The following is a 23,592-nucleotide window of genomic DNA, read 5'->3' on the forward strand; positions in this document are numbered from 1 at the left end:
TGTGTTACTTTTCATCTGAATCCTTTTCTTCCAAACATTGTTTCTTATGAATACCTGTTAAAGATTTTTTTTTTCTTTCTTTTTTCTTCTGGAGAGAGTTTATGCTTAGGACCCCCCAATATTTCTGTCCTGCTTTAAATGTTACTCTCTTTTGTAGCTAGCTGTTGCTTAGTAAACAGATGTAACATTACCTGTAAATTGCTTTCAATCAGTCTTGTTTTCCTGTTGTATACAATGCCTTTGAAGCTTTTTAAAACATACATGGAGATGTTTTCCCATTACAAGAGAGTCTTTCATTTCTTCAGTATAGAATCTCCATAAGGGAACTAGGTAGGGAGTTTCAGAAAACTCACACTGGATACTCTTTATCCCTTCTGTAGGGTGTGTATGTGTGTATTTGATGGGAAATATGCTATCGTGTGATTCTGTCATTAAACGGGAGATGTCACATTGATGAACGGGCTCCGGAATTTCTTGTGATACTGGGTCTAGCTGGCGGCATGCCCGGCCGCCTACCCCTGGCGGGGACCCACTCACAGAACGTGAATTCCCTCTCAGCCTAGATCTGAAATGGCAATCACTTTGGCAAGGTGGGTTGTTCTGTAATTTGCCACAGAAGTTACCGTTGCCCTAGTTCTTCTGCCTCGGTTTCGCTGGTGGGGTTTCAGGGTTAACTGTTTGTGTGTGGACTCGGCTGTCCCGCTTGACTAGGAGACAGTGGTCAGAAACAGGGCCCTAGGGTATTCGGGACGTCGGTCCCTTCAAGAGCGTAGGCTGAACGTATCCAGTCCTGATTCTGGAACGTGTCACGAATCCAGCAGGAAGAGGTCACTTCTGACGGCTATGGCGGCTTCTCAGGCTGAGCCTGGGCCGTGAACTGACCGGCACGCTGGGCCTGCCACCTCCCCATCCCATCTCAAAGCGGGTTGGTAGAGGTCCTTAGGGCTCCAGGTCTGGCTTGGCTGGGGCTCCCGAGGAGAAGTGAGGCTGCCGGGCTCTGGTGCCTTCAGAGTCCAGGGAGCTCTGGACACCGAGATGAGTCGGCACAGCTCCATCCTCAGGGGGTTGGATCAGACCCTTTGACCAGAGAGCCAGATGTGTTTAAGAAGGTTTTGCAAAAGTTCCTCTTTAAACTTACATGAAGTATCAGTGACTCTGCAGAGCTTTCCCCCGAGCCTGCCTGGATGGGTCTGGCTGATGCATCTCTGTGGTGGCCTTGAATGGTCGGTGGTGAGACATGGGCTAGGGTGGAGGGGGGGGGCTGGAGCACAGCCATGCCCACACGTAGGCTGCCGAGGTGGGGGACAGTTCAGATCACGTGCAGAGGAGACACAGGCCATTGGGTGCTCTTCATCGCCAAGCCTCTCCCGTGCAGGTGGGAGGAGAGCCTCTCACAGGTCACACCCCACCTCCCCACGTGCTCCCAGCGTTATTACACGGTTTAATATTGAAGATGCTCATATCTGTTTTTTTCAAATGAGCTGTAACCTGTTTGTTCTCAGTGCTTTGGGTAAGATAAATAGAAGTGAGTCTCATTGCAGTATTTCTCAACGTTTGTCATCGTGAACCTTATTTGGCGTCTCTTAAAAAGAACCAATGCAAAAATGCAGTCGCTAATCATTGAAAGGACTCTAGCTTTCTAAGGAGGCTGGAATATCAGGGGAGGAGTTAGGGACAGACTCTAGCTTATAACCTCATTTTTGAAAAATGAGACAGACTTATTCTCCAGGTCTTATAAACAGCCAGTTCCAAACAGCAGGCTCTGAAACTCGGGATAGTGACACAGTGACCCCAGGGCCGCAGACGCCTGTCTTAAGAGTTGTTGGATTCAAAACAGTCCATTGTCTGCAGTCACACTGATGGGCCATTGTTGAATGTTGGGGGTGGAAATCTGGGGAGGAAATGGGAGGGATTCTGCTTCCAAGTTACGCACTTGTCTGTCCGGGGAGGTGTCCCTTCTTGGCAAGCGGAGTCCGTCGCCGCGCTGCTTTGTGGCGGACCGGAGCCTTTTAAACATTCGGTGTCTCTACTTTTGCCTAATACTGTTACAGTACGTTTTGTAAAGTGTTGGTCTTTTGTTGCCATGAGCCTTGCGAAGCCTGACAGGATATTTTCCCGTTTTTTCAGTTAGAGCAATAGAGGAAGTTGTCGTGTAGTTGTCATGTGCTCAGTGCACTTGAGGGCAGTGGGGAAGCATGTGAGACGGAGCTGTGGAGTCTGAACCCTTGAAGCAGGAGGTGAGAGAGGCACAGGTGAGCGCAAAGCCCCGGTGCATGTTCCCTTCTCCTTTTGTGACTCGGTGGGTGTCATCGCCCCAAATGAACCCTGCCAGGGCAGGGCAACCCGCCCCTCTACCTGATGGGAGTTTTACTGCTCCAGGTCTGGTGTATATATGTAACTTTCTGTTTTGAAATAATTGCAGACTTTTACGCCAAAGTTGCAAGAATGGTACAAAGACCCCTCTTGTATCTGCCACGCGAGTCCCCTGCCGTTAACATTCTGCCATGTTTGCTTTAACGTCCTCCCTCCTTGTACCTACCTGTGTGCAAACTATTTTCTGAACTGTTCGAGAACAAGCTGCAGGCACGATACTCCTTTACTCTGAAATTCATCAGTGTGTCCTTCCTAAGAATAAGAGTATTCTCTTGTGCAACTGCAGAGTGATTAGCAAGATTGGGAAATTAACAACGTGGCAGTACTGTTGTGTCATCTGTGGGTCTTATGACTGCAGACTTCTCCAGTTGTCCCAACAGTGTGACATTGTGTCCTCCTCCGTGCATCATATCGGGAGGCACAGGGTGTCAGTTTGTCCCGTTCCTGGGACTCTGGTCAGAGGTGGTATCCTCCACTACAAAGTCAGTACTTTTTCATTTGTCATAGAAGGAACGTGTGTATAAATGAGGAAGAACTTCCCTTTCTCCCCTGTGTTTAACTTCGTTTGTCAGCTTTAGTTCATGGGTCCGTGTTTAGTTCAGCAGGTTGTTATGCGTCCCTCTCGATACTTAATGCTCAGATTGTCACAGATTTGGCCACTGGCAGCCCCGTGGTGTGTCTCCACCATGTCATTAGGCATTAAAGTGCTGCAGCAGCCTAGGCACATGTAGAGCATGTAGTGGGACAAAACCCAAGGGTCCAGAGAAGTGGTGGAGCTCTGGGATTCGTTGCTGGATTACCTGCAACCATACGGTGTCCTGGCTCCATAGCTCCCCGTGTCCAGCTGTGTGAGATCACGGGGAGGGAGGGCGAGGGCTCTCGGGGAACACCGGGCAGCCAGGGACGTCAGTGGGGAAGCTGCATCTCTGGGGCTTTCTGAAGAGGGCAAGCAGCTGGCTAGGAGCCGCGGTGCAGCGGCATCTGTGTGTGTTGCAGCAGCTGGCACCTTGAAGCCTCCTCTTCCCCGTGGGTGGGGGCCTCCACCCAGGCATCCAGCTTTCCTGTTGTTTTTGATAGCCTCTGCTGGCTTCTTTCACAGTTCAGAAGTTGCGTGAGTGCAAGTCCAGGTCCCATCTGCTGGAGGGATGGGCTGTGGTCCCCTGCAGGTGTGGGATGCCGTGTGCTCACCGCACGTTCTTGGGGATGGTGTCCAATTGGATGGGATTCTTGGCCCTGGCTGGGGTTGCAGTCTGAGGCCGTGGAGAGGGTGCTAGACCCTTGAGAACGTGAAGACATGTGCTCTTGGGGTGATCGGCCCCATTTTCTAACCAGCGTGCCCCGGCTCCCCCCTGCCCCCAGTACCGATGCTGGGATCACTCACCTTCTTGCCTTGCCGTCAGCTCGCCCAGCTTAAGTCACTCTTTGCTCAAGTAGGCTGCTCTTGGTTAGCTGTGGCAAGGGGATGTCCCGGTGGGGGGGTGGGGGTGGGGGCTGCAGTGGCCAGCAGCGCGCAATGCTAGGACAGGCTCTCTAGAAGGGCCAAGAAGTGGATGAAAACCCTTTCGTTGTTTGATCACAAGAGACAGTGTATCTTTTGTTCACACTGCCTGCCTCCTACTTCTGTCCCAGGCGTGTGCAGGCGTGAATTGACCGAATGACATAGAGGGAAGTGTAGCCCTGAACCAGACAAAGTAGAGAAGAAAAGGTGGCTGGCAGTCTGGTTCTGAGGGAAACAACAATTTAATTGGTGTCAACACATTAGCATTTTCGTGTAAGTTGACCCGCGGACATCAAAGGGGCTCTGGCCGCAACCCTACTGGGAGTCAGAACTCCTTCCCTGCCTCAAGACAAAGGAATTGATAAATGACTCACCTAAGGGCCGGAAGCTGAAACTGTTTGGACAGAATTTGGACTCAAACTCCAGTCCTTTTGATTTCACGTATTGTGATCTCTAATTGAACACACACTTTTCCCCCCACTTTGCTAATTTTAAGTAAAATGAAACAGGTACCATATTGAAAAAAATCCGTGTGTAAGTGAACCTGCACAGTTGAAACCCATATTGTTCAAGGGTCACCTGTACTGTATGTGAACTTGACATCTGTATGTGTTGTCTTTCCTAACAAGTGAAATTCCGTGTGCTGTGTGATCCTTTTTCGGAAGGGATATTCTTCTATAGATGGTCTTCTGTAGCTAGCGGACGGGGAGAGGTCAAAATCGTAGCTTGTTTGGTAATAGCATAAACCATACTTATGTCCAGAGATGCATGTTCTCAGACGGCCCTCTTTTGAGGCCTCCGTTAATCACATGTTGGAGTCTAACAAAATAAGATGCTTTCTATTACTGTCTGAGAAAAGGATACTGAGAAATCTCCATATCAAACATTAAAACTGGGCCCATCCTATCTCATGGGGTGATACCCCACATTTGTCTCACACAGGTTGATAGAATGACAGTTCCAGCTGTGAGCAGGATAAATTGATGCCTTCCAGTTATTTGGGATACAGTTTTCAGGTTTAATGAGTGTCTTCCTGGGAGTTGGATAAGGCAGTTGTGGTCTTAAAAGCCTTGCACACCTGTCTGACACATGCCATGTCCATACCACACGAACAGTGACAAGACGAAGAGAATGAGCCCATCACGGAGACGCCAGAGCCTGTGAGAGAGAAGAGCCCTCCCTCCTGTGACATCAGCTCTGCTGTGTTTCCCTGAGACCTTCCCCGAGAGCATGGGGTTCAGATTATCCCCATGGAGACTGTGGCTGTGGAGGGCCGAACGAGGGCTTTCCATGACTTGTGGAGGATAAAGGGTGATCTCGTAGGAAGACGCAGCTCACAGACAATTGCAGGGACCTTGGGGTCAGACTCCGTCTGTCCCCCTTCAGGGAGCCCCATTTTCGTTCAGTCTCTTAGGGATGTAGTGACGATTAAACCAAAGCAGTTAGAGATGCATCTAGAAAATGCTGTCCATCATCCTGTGCTACCATCCTTCTGTTTTCTCTCACTTTGAGCTATAGTTGAGACTTTTCTCCATCGGTCTTTAAGCTTTGGATAGAGAGATACTAGTAACTTTGTTTACCTGTGTGTCTGCTACATACCCAGCTCGTTAAAGGAAATGTCGGGGTGGGGGGGGGACCCCGGACGTGCTGCGTCTGTCTGGGTTACACAGATGTGAGCCGAGGTTGAGGCAGTGGTGTGTGTGTGAATGGCTGGGTGGACACCAAGCTGGATGTGGCTTGTGTGCTCGCGCCCACCGCCCGCGAGGGCACCGCACCGTCGGGCTGTGGCAGGTGGGCACACCTGCATGGCTGCCTGGCCCTTGGGGCACCGGAGGCCATCAACACGTAAGCATTTGGAGATGCAGGTGCCTGGAGGGGGACTTCAGAGAGGTCTAGCTGGGGTTTTTTAAATCTCTTGAGGAGGAAATGGAGATGCACTTTGAGGCTCGGCCCTCCTGCAGACGTACAGAAATAATCAGCCTATCACGTCATCCTCCGCTAGACTTCTTCCAGCTGAGCCAAAGCAGAGGGGTTTGAGCTGCGGTTAAAGTGCTTACATCTCATTAGCATTTGTTGGAGGCTGGGGCATTTTGGAACAGCGTGTTCTTGCTCTGCGTCTGATATTTTGTCTAACGGTGCCTCGTGCGGGAGTTGTAAGAGCCATCTCTCCATCTTCTCCGTGGCTGACACGGGGTGACACACCTCGAAGGTCACGGGCCAGGGTTCTTCATTTCAGCCAGCTCGGCCCGTGGGGCCTGGGGGCCGACAAGTTCTCTAGAGATCTACTGCGGGGAGGGGGAGGTATTGTACTAAGAAAATCCAGCACATGCCAGGTTAATGGGAGAAGTCATTATTTGTCCTACCAAAAGCGGTACCTGTTATAGATTCTTTGAAATGATGCGCTGAAAATTGGAAAGCGGGATTTGTGCAGATGCAGTCTCTCTGCGATGTTTGAGGATCACATCATCACCCTAGTGGGAGAGCTCACTTCTGGTGCTTGGGGTGGAGGGGGGCACCGCATCCGGCCAAGGAGCTCCGCTGGCACCCCTTTCCACAGCTGTGTTGACATCAAAGCATGTTAGGCACTAGCTATGCAAATGCCCATGTTGCCTTGGTGATAAATAGAAAGTGAATTTGGTCTTTGGGCAGCGTTGCAGCAGCATGTCTGACACCTGAGAACAGCAGTGGATATGGAGGCTGCACTGGAATCTGAGCTGAGATGTCCTTTGACTGTGGTTCTTTGTCTTAAAGTGGAGAGAGACCAGGTCTTCCTAGCAAGTCTCCACCTTGAGCTCGTCACACATGGGCCCTGTTCCCCTCTCTCTGACCTCTGTGGCACACGCTTGTCACTTAAAATAACGTTTAGATTGATAGGTTGTGGATGGGTAGAGGTGGTCCTCTGTCCGTCGCCGGGGCCACTCTGTCCCTTGCCTCACTCTGTCACCTGTGATTATGGCAGCTCTCAGCACTGTTCTGGAAGATGCCGTGACCGCCCCTGGGGGAGCAGACTCCATCCAGACAGACAGACACTCCATCCTCACTTGCCCAGACTGGAGCAGAGGTTCTCTCTTTGTCAGAGTCCTTCCTGGCCTCAGAGTCCAGAATTCAGTCTCCTATAATGTGTCCCCACTTAAAAATGTATCTACCTTAAAAAAAAAAAAAAAAAAAGTTTAGGATGTCTTAGGCATTCAGTGTTGAGATTCTCTAAGAAACAAGTTTTTGAACAAATTTTTAAAAACTGCTCACAATCTCAGAGTTTCGCGGGTATACCTTGCTTTTTGGTTCGCCTCCTAGAGTTTGGTATTGAGCTCTTTGTGATAAGACGGTGAAAAAGAATGTCCTTGTTAACTTGACTGCCAGGAAACTCCTCCCTAAACTGTGGTTCTGGTGCAGCAAATCTCAGCCCTAGTTCCCAGGGTAGGCCTCTCTTTCTTAATATTTGCGATCTTCCTCAACCTTTGTTTTTACTGTGCTGTGTACATCTGCGTGGTTTTGAGGGTGAGCCCCCCTGAGGAATGCTGAGTAGTATACCTGGGGGTTGTACCTGCCGAGTCCCTTGGCCCAGCGAGGTTTGAGCCTGCCTTTGGAGCCCGGATTGGCGAGTGTGTGTTCTGCGGTGAGCTGGAGTTGAGCCGAACTGTCGCGGTTACTTGGTGGTTCCTGATCCGCAAGCTCCGTCTGTGAAAGGGCGGGAGAGCCACGCTGGCTCGGGGGGTGGTGAAGACTGAAGAGGCGCGTGCCAGGTGGTTCCATTTATCGGTGACAGCGGGCAGCCCTTCTCATCCCCGAGCTCAGGCTCACAGAAGTCCGAAGGCCTGCTGTGTCTTGTGTACTTTCCAGAGGCCGGGCTCCTCTCCATCTGCAGGAGAGGGAAGCGGGATCACAGCGGCCCACTGCAGGTATGCCGTGGGCAACCTGGCCAGTTCCCCGGGGCAGCCTGGGCTCCAGGCCTTTTGCGTGCGGCACACCTGCTTCCCTGGTTTGGCTGTGCCTGTCTTGGCATTAAAATGTCATTAAAGTCCCCGATACTTGATGGGTGGTCTCGAGTGCAACCTGAGGCGGTCCCGGTGCTGCAGCCGTGGCGGTCGCCGGCGCCGTGTCCAGCCCCTGAGCCTCCTCTCCTGTCCCACCCCGCGCGGAGGCCCAGCTCCTCGACATATGGGCTGCTCCCCGGTCATGACAAGTCAGCCTGGACCCTGCTTCCCGCTCCAGGGCAGACCCTCCGTACAGCCCACCCCGTCTGCCACCCAGGTGAGCCTGCGGCCTCTGGTGTGGACGTGCAGGGAACTGTTTGGGATTGCCTGCCGAATGCTCTTGACACTATCTCCAAGGTCATATCCCACATCTTCAAAGAACACCTAAGTCTGTCCAGGGAAACTCAGAGCTCCTGAATCCATCGCTTACCTTTATGGGACGATTCTTGGATGGAACAGTCCCGGAATTTGACACTGCTTTTCATTCTGGCTTATTGTGAAAAAGCAAATACTATATTTTACCATAAAATACGATTTTTAGCAAGCCATCTGCTCCTTCTTGTGTGCAGGGCCCTGCCTCTCCTCCTGTAATTCCCTCTCCTTTCCTCCCAGTCACTCTTCTTCCTCCGACTCAGCATGGGGGCTTGGCTCTGTGCCTTCCTAACCCTGGCTCTCCTGGCCCCGCTGCCCGCCTCTCTGGCCGATGCTTCTTTCTCTGTCGTTGTCTTTACCTCTGTATTACCCTTGTCACAAGATCGTGTTCATTCGCATGGCTCTGTCCCTCAGCAGAGTGTAAGCCCCGTAAAGGAGCTGCCGTCATGTTGCTCTGTGGACAAGAAGGACCCTCCACATCTTGACTGTGTTTTGGTGTAGGCTTCAGGTTTCACTGGAACGTGTCGATGTGTTTCCGTCTGCGAGGTGGGAACTTGCACTTGCCTGCCTCTGGCTCCTGAGACAGGGCAGCTTTCTCTCGGGCTCTTCTCATCGGTGGTGGCACCGTGAGCGCCCTCTACGGTGGGCTGCACCGTGCTCCCCTGCATGCAGTGCTGGGGACTCAGGAATGCCCGCGAGACTTAACTGGGTGTAGACGTGCTACGAAGTTGAGCGTTGCCTGTGACGCCGGAGCCCCTCAGCCAGAGAGGAGCATGGACTGTCAGGATGGCCATAAAAGTCAATCACCCCAAATAATACACTTCTTGATCTAGACCACGGAGGTGAAAATCCCAGTTGGGTGGGATCCTGCACTTTGTACGTGTGTGTGTGTGTGTGTGTGTGTGTAAGACATAAATCGTTTGTACCTAGGAGCGTATTTAGTTTTTTCGTTCTTTCCCCAAATGAATCATTGTAATATATCTTTCTAAAGTGTTTTTATGATTTAGACTGAGACAGCATTACGCAACTCTGAGCTGAGAAGTTTTGTTTTTCACTTAAAAGGTGAAGGACCAGGAACAATGATTAAGCATGAGCGGGTGTATTAGTTTGCTAGGACAGCCCGAGCACAGGACCACAGCCAGGGGGCCTTAAGCGGCAGAAATGTGTTTCTTCACCGTCCTGGGGGCCAGAAGCCTGAGATCTCATGCTGGCCGGGCCGACCACGTCTGGCCTACGTTAGCATCGTCAGGCCCAGACCGTGTGCTCGGTGACTCCCGTAAGGAAGCTGATTGCTGCGGCTGCAGGTGTCAGAGGGCAGCGCGTCTGCCCTGGCGCCAGCTACCCATCCTCCAGCCGTTCGTGAGGTGTGGGCCATGCACGCTATGCCAGCAGCAGCTTCGGTGGGGCTCTGCCTGCTGTCGAGGGCTTTCTGGGCTGCCAGGGCTCTTGGAATCAGTGGTAATGGCTTCCTCCATGGAATGTCGTCCGAAAGCAATCGTTCACTGATTTAAGGGCGTGTGCCGTGTGTTGTCACGTGTGCTGTCGAGGGGCCAGGTGTCCCCGTATCCTCGCTAACCCAGATGTTGCAGCATCTTCTCATTTGTCAGGGGTTGGGTGTTCCTTCTAACAGATCTTTTCCTGCATTCCCCTGCCACCCTGGCATGTCTTTGCATACCCCCCTCCCATATTATTTTCACGTGACACGAAAGCAACAGTCTAAAAAGCTCGGGAAGACTTCTCTCATCCTACACCTGCTGTACTGAAGGGTGCGTGGAAGGTTTATCCTCTCAGACGCTGCCAGTTCTGGAATATAAAATTGGCTAAGTGTCAGCAGTTGGGGTCTGTCCCTACTGTGTGACCCAGTCCCCTCGTGGCATCATTTCGACTCCATTCTCCGGTCCTGCTGAGGCCAGCAGTGACTGTTTGGCTTGAGATTTCCCACCTTGAAGTGATGGTTTAGCTCAGCTCTGCGTACACTTTCTTCATTTTAGTAAGTCGTGGTTTTATTTTGAATAAGCCTCTTTCACCCTGTTAATATTAGTCTCAACTAAAATTAACCTTCCCCTAAATTATTCTCACCCAGAAGAAGCAAAGTAATTTTGAAAGTTAAATCAAAACAAAGCAATCTTGTGTGTCAAGCAGATAAAAATCGCAGACTGTGGTTACGGAGCGCCTCTACAGGAATCGCTTACATAAAGCTGATTTCCTCCAGTCTGGTTCCTGGTTCTGGAAGGAGCAAGGGAAGTGCTCCGGCCTTATCACAATTCCATCCTGTACAACGAGCCCCAGAGGGCTGTGTAAACAGTGGCGAAGAGGGAGCTCTGCTTGCAGCTGGCGTCTGTGGACAGCGATTGTGTCTGGGAAGGGGACGCCTGTCCTCAGCGTGCCCCGTGGCCAGTGGTCCCGTGGATGTGTGTTGGAAAGCACCCCCCCAGCCCGCCCGAGTGAGAAGGGGGGTGGTGGAGCGCTCCAGACAGCAGGGAGCTGGCCTGGGGTGTGGATTTCAGACCTGAACAGGGAAACCGGTCACAGCTCCTGACATGGAGGCAGATGTGCTCTGTTGCCAGCTTTGGCTGCTCTGAGTTTACACCCTGCACTTAACCCACGAAATGGGTTAGAGCTCGAAGGTGGAAGACCCAAGGACCCCTGAGACCTTGAAATACCCTGGCCGTTTCCTTTGGAACAGTTTCTCAGCTTGTCATGATCCTGTGGTGGTCCCCAGCAAACAGGGCTTTTCTATTTCTCGTCGCTCTCTGCCCGCCCCACCGGGGTACTGGAGGGGCCAGTGGTGGACGCCGCCTGTGTCAGTGACCATGGCCGCAGCACTGGACCAACAGCGCTTACCCAGCGGAGCCGCCCACCGACGGCCAGAGACGTGGTGGCGCATCAGTGCTCCACTTTATTTAGCTTCTTAGGGCAAATTACCCTGAATCACTGACTTCTCAAGTGAATGACAGCCACCCGAAACTCACCCTCAAGGGAGTCTGAAACATATTTGAATGTTGGTAACTTGGGCAGTAAGGTGGTTACCTCGCATCCACCAAGTTCTTTCTTTTCCTCCCTTCCATCTGCTTTACCTGCGCCTCTCTTCACGGGACCCCCCCCCCCAACTCCGGGACTTGGGGTGGCTTTTCTCCAGCACCTGCGCAGAGCCGGTGGGGATACTCGTTTTCCGACGGTTGCTACATTTCCTGATCAGGGCAGCTCCGGCCAGCGATGGCGTCACCTGTGGAAAGAATATGTGGTTTTTAGAAGGGGAAACAGTGCATCTATTTGACAGACCTGGAGCAGTTACTGTCTGCTAAGATTTCTACTACAGATGCAAGAAAAAAGGGTCCTCACGCTTTCTGTCTGTCTGATTGTGTTGTGGCAGCCCAGATTGAATGGGGGAATACAGGGAGAAACTGCAGCTCACAAATAACCTTGTGCACGGTAAAAGCCTCCTTTACTCCAGAGAAGAATTTACAAGAGTTTACAATTTTTAAAAAAAGGGCGGGGGAGGTGGGGAAACAGATTCAGGGATTCTCTTTGAGTCTTCCAAACATCCTTTTGGTCGCTTTAAAGAAAACCATCATTTGGTGTGCCTGCCCTTGATGCAGTGACGTCTCAGGGAAGAAGTGGCCCTTTAAGAGGCACCTTCATAGCTGTTCAGATGGGATTGGTGGTTCCCTTAAATTATGGGTTCCCCCGCCAGCCCCCGAAATAAGTCGGGGCTGGAAAGTAAGGAGCTTTCCTTTTGTTGTTTCAGGTCTTTCTGAATAATCACCAAGCAGCCGGAGGTCACCCGCAAATGGTGTTCTTACGGCTGTTACGCCACATTATCCGTCTGGTGTGGAGGATGCAGTGACAGCGGGTTCCTCACGGAGCCGGGATGTGCAGACATTTTGCTCGTTCGGACCGGACCGACAAGCCCAGCACCTCGGTGTCTCGGTGTCCTTGCTGTGCGGCCCGAGGTCCCTCGCCGGAGGGGGCGGGCGGGGAGCCTGCCGGCGTGTCCCCGGAGGACACCGAGCTGCACGTGGACCTGACCTTGTCTTTCATCATCACCACGCGGCCGAATTTCTAACAGAAGCTTGTTGTGAATGTAAATGAGGGAGGATTTTCTTTTTAAACAATGTACAAAATCATGGTTCTTTGGAGCAGGATTTTATGCAAGAATGGTGTTTACATGCCGTGTGTTTTTTGTTTTTTTTTTTCTCCCACCTTCTTTGATAAGAACAGGTTTTTCAAAAAGGAAACGGAAACTTTTTAACCAACTCGTGAGTGATTTTTGTACTAAAATTTTAAGAACCTTTTGCCTACTCTCAGAGGATTGTTTAAACTCTGCAGTGGAAACTGAGCCAGCTGATTTATAAAGCTGCCTTAGTTTATTTTTAGAGGTAACCATACAGCATTTTTAAACAGGAGAGGTATGATGTGGCCCCTCCCTTCCCTGCCGTTGCCTCTTGGACTTTTTTTTTTTTTTAAGTCATTATTATTAATACCAAAAAAGTTCTTATGAAATGGAGCTGGTAAAAGGGGCAGAGGGGTCTCTTGTCAGCCTATATCGACATGCCACTCCCATTTTGTAAATATCTACTTACCTCCTTAAATTCAGTTGCATCTGTGGCAAAATTTCAGACTCTTTTTTTTGTGTTTCTCCTTACGTCCTTAGGTGACGCTCCGCCAGCCTGTCGGGACACTGATGCATACATTTGGTCCAGTGTATTTCCATGGTAAAAAGTATAATTGGGTCTGAACGTGAGTCAGTATCTGCCTGTATCAGACCCAGGTCTGTTTGTCTATTGGTAGCTTACTCACTGGGAGGGGCTCGATGTTGGTTTTCGTTTGGTTTTGATGGGCTTGTCGTTCAGAAGTGTTCTGAAGAGGTAATTACGGCAGTCATAACACAGAAGGTATGCGCTGTTGGCTTCTCTGGATGCAGGCCTTCCCGTATCACAGGATGGACTCTCAGCCTAAGGTCCCAGGTGGTGAACATGTCCACGTGCAGCCGAGTTCCGTGGAGGCATCCAAGCCCGAGCCCTTGTGAGAATCGGCGCAGTCTATGGGCGGGACTTGAGACAGCCGTTTCCTGGGCATCCCGGCTTTTTGTCCAACTCAGAGTTCATCTGGCTTTCAATGGCTAACACTTGGTTCCCGCTCTTTGAAACATAGACTTATTTCTGCTCTCAGCAGTTCCATTAAAAAACCCCGTTGGACACAAGTCTGAGATGGCCCCTTGGCCTTCTGACAGATGTCTGTGTCACTTGTTCCACTTCTCTTGGGACGGCTGGATTTTGTCAGGCCCCCTTCACGCAGCCACTTCTGTTGGGGATGCCCTTGCCCCGCACCTGCCATGATTATGGCAGAGAATGGAAGCCCGCGAGTTGGTCAGTCTTTTCAAAGGCAGTGAAACTACTAGGGAGACCCAAGAAAGACAGATTAGGGAGCATTGAAAGAGGGGAGGTGGAGATCGTTCTGTGAACCCCATCACTCTTACGGTTTTAGAAACCTCAGATCATTAAAGAGCTGTTTAAAAAAGATACGTGATTTTTCAGATGAGTCAACAGTGCCAACAACAACTATCGTTATTTGCTTTTGGCCCATCGAGAACCAGTGTTTTCACGTTATCAGTTGGAAAAATTGATTCATTTTTGTATCTTCATAATTTTATATAAGTATATATATATATATATGTTGCATATACACGTTTTCCTTAGGTAGAGATATTTGACTCCAAATATTCTTCCTTCTAAAAGTTTTCTTTTTCCCCAGATATCTTCTTGGGGTCTTGAATTGTTTTAAAGCTGTGTTGAGTCTCAGCTTGTGTCCTTGACATGTCTTGAACCCCTCTGCAGGGTCCTCAGGTCCACGCGGTTGTTTGGGTGGTTGGTGGAATTGCAGCCGTGGGCCTGCTGGACACACACACCAAAGACGTATTTGGTTCTGGGCCGCTCCCCTCCCAGGATCTCCATACTCTATACGGGCAAGTCTCTCGGACTGGAGCACTTTATTCTGTTCCTTCAGCCCTGGTGCCCGGGGGCTGAGTGCTCGCTCGCCCACGTGCAAGTTTACCTCGGGCTCGGCGGCCTCCAGGCCCCCGGGCTGGCCGTGGAAGCAGCTGGTGAGGAAATTAGAGATTCTATGAATTGTAGAAGTATTAAGAGGATGTTGCCCCAGGACTTAAGAGAGGTGACTGGACGTCTCTGTACTGTACGTATCTGTTTATCAAGATGCCTCCCTGCAGAAAGTATACCCGCTGTGGGTGTACCTTTGACTTCTTATTTTCCCTTTCTTTGACTTTTTATAGAGAAAAAATAACTCGATCCCTTTTTGGAAACTGAATGCGGGTTTTGTGCCTTGACCACCTCGTCTCACGTGAGGTTTGTAGAAAGTGTCCTGTGACTTTTCACAGAAATGCAATAAACACACACGAAATTAACTTCATGAGTGAATCTGCAAATTACCTGGACTCCTGTTTATGAAGAATTTTTTTTTTTCTTGGTTGTGGAGAAACCAGGTGAAAATTTCTTCCAAGTTAAAAAAAAAAAAAAATGTACACAGTAGACGACAGCTTTCTCCTGTTTCCCCTTCTTAATATTGTATATATTTTGACTATTTATTAGATTAGGAAGTCATATTTTACTTATCAACTGAGCCAAACGTCTGTGTGCAATTATTATGTTTCCTTTACCTTTCTTGTAAAATTTTGTACAGCATAAATGAGTAAAAAAAAAAAAAAAAAAAAAAAAAATCACTGTTTTTACTAAACTTTTTCAGAATTGAGGATTGTAAATATTGTAGATTCTTTTTCTGTGTAATGTGTCCTACTGTTTCATAATGCTGTAACTTGTAGAGATGTTGTATATTTATTTCCAGCTTATTTAATGTCTTAAATTCTGAAAAGTGTTGACCTCCCTGACCCCTGCCCCCTCTTGTCCTGTTAATTGCTTTAACTCTGAGCAGGCCTACTGGTCTCCCCGGGGTTGCCCTCCAGCTTTGGTTCCTGGTATTTCTAATCAAATGGGTTTAGATTCTTAGAGTTTGCTGTCCTCATGATGAAGTTTGTGTTTAGACAACAATGAGAGACCAGAAACCTAGCAGGCTGTCAAATTCTACTCTAGAACTTTCCAGTGACTTTCTCGTGTTCCCAAACAGCTAGCTTCTCATGGAAGCTAATGCTGTTAACTCCAGGCTGTATTTTAAAGCCAAAATATATATGCGTTGGCGAGGGGGGGGGGGGGGGAGTTCGTTCGGGTTTTTCCATTACATCTTAGGGAAAAACCCGAACGAACTTCTTTTGGGCCAGCCCCAATACGTGTTATTGGCAGTTGGGAAGGATTTTTTCCATTGAAAATTCATCCCTGACAATACCATGTTCAGAGAAATGGAAACGTCTTCTTCTGGAGGTGCTGTTGTGAGATTGTTGGGGGCAGGGGCCAGGCAGGATGAAGGCACAGTGGGACCAGAGGCCCCTGCTTCCAGAGAGACTTCAGGACCTCTTCACACCACTAAACCCCTCACTGGTAACTGATGAGTAGTTGAGTTCCCACCACCCGCTCTGTGGCTTCCTGTGCTTTGAGGTGCGGACTTAACTGTGTGTGTTCAGGAACTAATTGTACAGCCCCTGCCCTGAACCATTCGGTCCCTGCATTTGATCCACACCTGCTTCTTCAGGGTGACGCTTTCCTTCTTCTCCAAAGTCTTCGAGAGAGGTTGGGGGCCCCACTGGACTGGCTGTTAAGAAGTGGAAGCTTGAAAGAGACTTCCTAGCGGTTCTGTGTCGATGGCTCTGTCATCCCTGCTGGTTTAGCCTGGTGCCTGCGTGTGTCCACCCCACACACACGTGTCGCTAAACCAGCTGGGGTAACTCCTGTCCTGCTCCAAACAGCATTGTGTGCAAGAAGCAGCCTCAAGCTCCCGGCTAAGTAACTTGACTACTTTTATTTGGAAATTTCAGACTTTAGAAGCTCTCTTACGTTTTATGTCCAGGTTCTGTGACCACTAGTTACTGTATCAGAACTCATCAGGTACTCATTTATAAATAGCACTGATCTGTCTGTATACTGATTCATCACTAACTTGTTTCCTAGGACCCAGCGTATGTAGCATATGTATTGCAATTTCCCTGGCTTACTTGTGTTTTGCACTGATGAATTTTGACAGGGTAATTGCCACTTTACTTGTGCAATACTGCTGTAAATAACTGCAGATTTTTTTTTAAAGAAACTCAATCTTTTATGTTCTTAATGAATTTTATATAAATAAAACTTTCAACTAGTTTTGGTGAGCTGTTTGATTTGTTTCACGAAATGGTGGAGAAATAGCTGAAGTCATATGGATATGTACACGCCCACACTCTGCCCTTATCAGTCATACAGTGTATTACAGACAGGCAGATTTCGTGAATTCTCCAAGTCAATTCTGTGTCGTATACTTAAAAGCAAACCACTCTTTAATAAAAGTTTTGAAGTGGCTGGGGAGAGCGACTGCAGAGTTTTCTGCCCACGTAGTCAGGTATGACTCAGCACCTGGATGGGGGGGGGTACTAAGTGACAGATCTGAACTGTATTGATTAGTGATTATAGCAGATACCCTGCCATCTCACCCCGTCTCATAGTTTGAAGAAATTTCAAAGGATGGAAGTCTGGTTTGACTCTAATAGAAAACTGTTCTATAGCACCTGCTCGAAGCCACGAATCAACAGGTGCCTGGACCCGTGTGTGTGTGTGTGTGTGTGTGTGAGAGAGAGAGAGAGAGAAATCACTGCCATCTTATAAGGGTCCACGGAGTTTTGGGAGACCTGTGCTATGTGGTAGGTGTGAACTGGTTTAGGAGTGGCAGAGAGAAATGCTGATTTGGGGATGGAGGTTATAAAATCCTAAATAAATTACATAATTTGCCACTTTTGCTCTGAAATAAGTGCTGGGAAAGTTAAAGCCTGGGTGAGCTTTGTTTTAAACTGGTAATAGATTAATGCTTTTCATTGTAATTAGGCAAGTAGTACATGTGTGTATATATACATTTATTTCAAATCAAGTGGTGGTTCTGGCTCATGTTCTGCATCCTGCTTCCTCAGCAAGGCAGGAGTTTGGATTTTTCCAGCCCATTTTCTGTGTGTGTGTGTGTGTGTGTGTTTACTTATTCAGCAGTTTTGCTCTTCTGTAAACGCTGTACAGTCAGTGTGTGGTTCTGACTTAGTGGGAGGTCATAGGTTTTTCCGTAGTGACTCCATTCTAACCACTGCACACAGGAGTAAAAGCTCCTTGCCTGGTGTCCTGCTATGGCTTTTCTGCATCTTGGGCGCTACCTGGTCCATTCTTCTCCAGCCTGCAGGAGAGGTGCTGGGCCGATGGTTCAGGGTGGTGGGATTAGCAGCTTCAACAGACTCACAGGTGCTGCCGAACTGGCTGTTCTGCTTCACAGGACCACCCGCTGACATCTGCCAAGCCTTGCAAGATGATACCAGCCTGGAGGGGGGAGGGGGATGCTGTTGTCTGAATTCAAATTTTCTACTTGCAAAGAGGATGATCTTTTCAGACATTGTTGGCATCTGCTTTTTTTTCTAAAGGGCTTTGCTTATTTTCAGTTGGGTTTTTTATTTTCCCTATTGATAATTATTAGCTCTTTGTATATCCTGGGTAAAAATCTCTTACATCTTGGCAATACACTTCCTCCAGTCTGTTATTTTTTTTCTCAACATTTTATTATGGAGATTTTCAAACATACAGAAAAGTTGAAAGAGTGTACAGAGAACACTCATATACCCACCACTTAGATTCTACCTTTCACATTTTACTCTACCTCCTTGATTCTGTATCTATCCATCCATTCTTGCATCTTACCTTGTGATGCATGTCAAAGGAAATCGTAGTTAGCAGCAGCAGCCTTATCCCTAAATACTTCAACACGTACATCATTTAGAGTTCATTAATTTTTTAATGAATTTTCTCTGAGATAAAATTTACAGGTAATACAACAACTCTTAAGTATGCATTTGCTAAGTTTTGACCAGGATGCAGATGTCACCCAAACTCCTATCAAGATAAGGAGCATGACCGTTGTCACTCCTAAAAGTTTCCTCAGGCAGTCCCTCCCCTCTTGCCTCCAGGGATGACCTCAGTTCTGATTTTTCTTCCACCATAAATTAGGGGTTTTTTTTGGGGTGGGGGGCGGGTTGCGGTATGCGGGCCTCTCACTGCTGTGGCCTACCCCGTCGCGGAGCACAGGCTCCAGACGCGCAGGCGCAGCGGCCATGGCTCACGGGCCCAGCCGCTCCGCGGCACGTGGGATCTTCCCGGACCGGGGCACGAACCGGCGTCCCCTGCGTCGGCAGGCGGACTCCCAACCACTGCGCCACCAGGGAAGTCCCATAAATTAGTTTTTAGGTAGAGTTTGAATGGGATCATGCAGTATGTGGTCTTTTGTGTCTGACTTCTTTTTTGCTCAGCATAATGTTACAATCATCAGTCGTTTTCCTCTTTCTTGCTGAGTAGTATCCTATTGTGTGAACAGACCACACTTTCTCTGTTGTCTTATTAATGAACACCTGAGCTCTTACAGTTTGGGCTAGGATGAATAAACCCTCTATTAATATTCTTGAACACATCTTTTTGTGAACGTAGGTTTTATTCCACTGCATGTCTTCACCCTGCTGTGGTGTATTTGAGGTAGTTCTCACCGCTTTAGAAGTCAGAGTTATTAATCTGACTTAGGTTTCTGCATTTTGTATTTTAAGAGCCCTTCCCTAGGCCAAAGTTTTAAATATATTTTGTGATATATTCTTCCTGTAATGCTACAGTGTGTTTTCATCTTTAACCCACCTGGATTTTTTTTTTTTTTTTAATGATATGATGTGACTCTAACTTAATTTTTTTCCCCCATAGACAGCCAGGAGTGTCCTCTTTTCTTCACGTGAAATGGCTCTTTGACATCTACCAAATTCTCCTATTATGTGCTTCTGTTTCTCAGCTCTTCTTTTTTTCCAGTGATCTTTTTGTTTTCATCTACATTATGCTCATTACTGTGGTTTCGTAATATGTTTTGAATTTCTCGTCTTTATTTTTCAAGATTGTCCCGGCCAATCCACGTTTTGTCTTTCATGTGCACTTTGGAATTAGTTTAAGCATCTTGAAAAGTTCGGTGGGTGTCTTATTTGGGGACTGCAATGGCCATATTCATTTAGGCAGCGTTGCCATTTTCCCAAGACGTTTCCCAAAGCAGCCAGCTCGTAGTTTCATCTATTAGGCTTCTTTTTGATGCCGTTAGTGTGCTTGGCTTTTCTTCCCATACATCCTGCACATTTCTTGTGAGCTTTTCGCTAGGGGGAGGGATGGGGATCGGCCAGCACCCAGCCCACCCACTGCCCGCTTTCTTATTACCACCACAGCTGCTCTCTGTGTGCCTGCCCCCCGCCCTTGCCTTCCACCTTTGCAACTTTCCTCGCCCCCAGGACTGCGGAGGGCAGCCGTGGCCTAAGCTGGGCCAACCCAGCACTCTTCCCCGGCACTTTGAACCTGGAGCAAGCGAGGCAAGAAGGGGCTGATGGGAGTGCAGCATCCTTGTAGCTGGGTAGACAGGGAGGCACGTGTGCTTTCCCTGGCCGTGGTGCCTGCTGCCCGCGTGCGTGTGCCTGGTCTCCACGCTTCCTTGAGCGCAGGGCCCCTCCCGTAAGTTCTCTCTGGGCTAAGTCAGATGCTCTTGCCGGCAGCCCGAAGCGCTGACTCATTCCTACCTGTCAGGAAAGACCGATTCGAGGGTTGTTAGGAGCCCCCCTATAAACAGTACGAATTCAGAAGGTGTGAGGTGATAGGTTGATGGTTAAAATCCCCCTTTGGGCGAGACCAGAATGGGGCTGTGAGAAGATGGGAAATGACAAGGCAAAAGGATGTTCTCTCACTGTCTCTCACTTCCACCACTGGGCCTCCTTTGCCTGAAACCTCTCTTTCCTGAGGCAAGCCCTAAGTCCTTAGGAGAATTTAGTACCAAGAAGAAGATACAGTAGAAGGCCCTTGTTGCTGGCGTGTTAGCCCGTATATGACGTGCATTTCCAAAAGGGACTCCAGAAGGGGAAGTTATACTAGCTGCTCAGCTTTGTCTCCTTAAAGCAGATTTGGGGAGACTTAGCTCTATAGTAACCCCTCAATCTACTGACTAAACAAGATCAAACTTGGGGAACCATTCTCACAATACACCCTAAAGGTGCCATGTTCCATTGTAGGCAGGCTTTCTGGTCCGGAAGGACATCAGAGAGCTTATACCACCTCATTACATTTTTAGTCCTCTAGGTGGTCATTTGCCTAGACAATTTATTCAATCCAAGTGTGTCTGTTAAGATCCTACCATCTCTCCGGTGCAGATAAAAACATAAACGTGCTTAAAACTGAGACATGCTTAAAACTGAGACCCTTGCTCAGGGTCTCAAGGCCAGTAAGCGGAAAGACCACAGTAAAATTCTGTACTGGAATCCCAGCGGGAGCTGTTTCCGGAGCTTGGAGAGTGAGAGACTTGCGGCTCCCTTGGGTGTCTCGCCCCACCCCCATCCGGCTCCCAGAGCCCCGCACGCGAACCCCCATCACCCGCTGTGACAACTAACCATTGGGCACTTGGTATGTGTGAGGTCCTGGTCACAGCACCCCATCATCTCAGAGCAAACAAACAGCCCTTTAAAGAAACTGCCGTTATGACCCCAGGTGCCGAGACAGGGAAACTGAGTCACGGGGCATTTAATCTGCTTGCCCGGGGTCACCGAGCCCGTGGGTGGCCGAGCTGGGGTGTGAAGCCGGGCAATGGGGCTCTGTCAGCGCACACATAGGTCTACCCGCTCCTCCGTCCCCCTCTCAGGTCCCAGCGGAGCGGGTGCGGGAGGCTGAGGCCAGGCAGGGTCCGCCTCGGAGGGGACGCCCGCGAGGCTGCAGGCCTCAGAAGAGTTCCGCACATTCTGGGGACTCACGTGATTGTGGCCTGGTCCCAATCCACCTTGTAGGGGAGGGGGGGGCACTCCAGACCCCAGGCTTTGCTTGCATCTCCGGCCACCAGGGCATTTCAGCTTTACCAATGGCTCACCTCCCTCTGGAGGCCCAGGTCCTGTATTTCTTGCCTCAGACCTCCTGCAACTCTCGGTGACCTTGCCTGAGGGCCTGCTGTTGTCCCGAGAGTGCTGGGTATGGCCTGAGCCTGCTGACTGCTGCCGTCGCCCTGTAAGGCGTGGCCTCGGTCTGGGGGAAGCTGTGGCCCCCTCGTTCTTTGCCCGCTGTCCCACTCACGCCACCACCAGGGAGAAGCAGCTCCCAGACATTTGTTCACATGTAAGGCCATGTTAGTGCCGGCATCCTGGTGATGGAGCAAAGGGGTCACAGAACCCCCAAGGGTGGTCTCTCCACTAGAACGTAGAGTGAGTGAGGTAGGTCCGGGACAGCCTGGTGTGTATCCGTTGGGAGCAGTATCCACTCTCCCCCATTCGCCCTGGAACCTTTGCCCCCAGACCTGGAGCAGGAAGATGTTACCCAGAGCTTCCCCGGCCCCCAGCATCCTGCCACGCGATGTCTCTGTTCCAACCCTGCAGCGCCCAAAGCCCCTGCATGACCAGCTCTCCTCTACCTCTTACATCTCACTGGCCTGCTCACTGTTTCATTTGTTTTTCGGCTCATCGTTTGTTTGTTTTTCTCTAAGACTTTTTTTCAATGTGGGCCATTTTTTAAGTCTTTATTGAATTTATTACAATATTGCTTCTGTTTTACGTTTTGATTTTTTGGCTGCGAGGCATGTGGGATCTTAACTCCCCAACCAGGGACCGAACCCACACCCACTGCATTGGAAGGCGAAGCCCTAACCACTGGACCGCCAGGGACGTCCCCTCTTCTTTTTAAAAAAAAAAAAAAAAAATACGTATGGAGGTACAAATACATACAGTCAAGTGCACAGTTTTCTCGACAAACTTTGACTCATGTCTATAGCTGAGGATTCATCTCCCCGATGAGGATGCAGAATCTGACCAATTTAAAGGGACAGCAGGGGCTTCCCTGGTGGCACAGTGGTTGGGAATCCGCCTGCCGATGCAGGGGACACGGGTTCGTGCCCCGGTCCGGGAGGATCCCACGTGCCGCGGAGCGGCTGGGCCCGTGAGCCATGGCCGCTGAGCCTGCGCTCCGCAATGGGAGAGGCCGCGACAGTGAGAGGCCCACGTACCACAAAAAAAAAAAAAAAAAAAAAGGGACAGCAGTTCAGTCCTGCTGCCCAAGGCCCAGGCTCACTCCTGCCCTGTCCTCTTGCTCCGGGGCCCCTGGGCCGGGAGCCATCTCTGCAGAGGCATGAGGAGAGGCTGGGGTTCTGGCTGGGGTCCCCCAAGGGCATTCAGCAGCCTCTTACGGCCCCTCTAACAGGAAAGGAGAACCTGTGGCTCTGTCAGTAACTCTTCCCCGCGTGAAGATTCAACCGTGACCTTCGTGTCAATATGTGTCACTTATTTGTGCTGAGAAGCCTGACACAGAAAGCCCTGGATGTGGAAGATCTGGCTTTTTTTTTTTTTTCCTATACATTTATTTATTTACTTATTTATTTTTGGCTGCGTTGGGTCTTCCTTGCTGTGCCCAGGCTTTCTCTAGTTGGGGAGAGCCGGGGCTACTCTTTGCGGTGCGTGGCCTCTAGGCACGCGGGCTCATTAGTTGTGGCACTCAGTCTCAGTAGTTGTGGCCCGCAGGCCCTAGAGCGCAGGCTCAGTAGTTGTGGCGCACGGGCTTAGTTGCTCCGTGGCATGTGGGATCTTCCCGGACTAGTGATCGAACCCGTGTCCCCTGCATTGGCAGGCAGATTCTTAACCACTGTGCCACCAGGGAAGTCCCCTTGCTCATTTTCTTAAAAAGTAAATCCTTTCTGTTACCTTGACATCTGGACCATTGGAAGAGGAGAGCCAGGTGCCAAAGCTTTCTCAGTCATTGGATAGCATTCTGAAAAGCTATCTGGGGAACAAACATTTTTCCTTCTTCTGTCAGCATCTAGGAAATCTCTATCCCATTTAAGTGTAGGTGAAAGGATTTTATTGTCTTTAACTCAAATAGTCTGGAAAAATCTTGCCTTCATTCCTTCACGTATTCATTTGACCAGCAAGTGTTTATTGAACATCTATTATGTACCAGACACAATTGATTCCAAGTGCTCAGGACTCAGCAGGAACCAGGCTGCTGAGACCCCTGCCCTCCGAGGGCTTACATTCAGTGGGGCTGAGGGGCCTAAGACAAACTGGTGAACAAGATGAGCAGACAGTGAAAGGCGCAGGAAATAAACAAGGTCAAGTGTAGGGGAGCAGGTCTGGTGATGCAGCGGGTCTCCTGGTGCAGAGGGTCTGGTGGTGCAGCTAAAGCAAGGAAGGCCTTTCCTCTGAGCCCTCAGGATGAGCCA

At 49.6% G+C, this 23,592-nt stretch overlaps 1 protein-coding gene and 1 non-coding gene across 10 annotated transcripts in view; both read left to right on the forward strand.

The window, feature by feature from the left end:
* BCL2L11 (BCL2 like 11) overlaps window positions 1-16,471 on the forward strand; it is a 46,690-nt gene extending 30,219 nt beyond the window's left edge. For 4 of the 9 annotated variants that reach the window (XM_067007227.1, XM_059079686.2, XM_059079681.2 and 1 more), the window contains one exon: window positions 11,966-16,471. In XM_067007227.1, coding sequence (XP_066863328.1) covers window positions 11,966-12,064 — 99 coding nt within the window. In that variant the 3' untranslated portion in view covers window positions 12,065-16,471. Of the gene's footprint in view, window positions 1-2,127; window positions 2,253-10,359; window positions 10,538-11,965 lie in introns of those variants that run through there. The other 5 variants (XM_067007230.1, XM_059079682.2, XM_067007226.1 and 2 more) reach the window with 5 other exon arrangements.
* LOC131766070 (small nucleolar RNA SNORA31) lies at window positions 11,481-11,616 on the forward strand. The gene has a single exon (XR_009338372.1). It is a non-coding gene; the product is annotated as a small nucleolar RNA SNORA31 (small nucleolar RNA).
* Window positions 16,472-23,592: the final 7,121 nt, after the last annotated feature.

Source organism: Kogia breviceps, chromosome 11, assembly GCF_026419965.1.
Source record: "Kogia breviceps isolate mKogBre1 chromosome 11, mKogBre1 haplotype 1, whole genome shotgun sequence".
NCBI classification, from domain to species: domain Eukaryota; kingdom Metazoa; phylum Chordata; class Mammalia; order Artiodactyla; family Physeteridae; genus Kogia; species Kogia breviceps.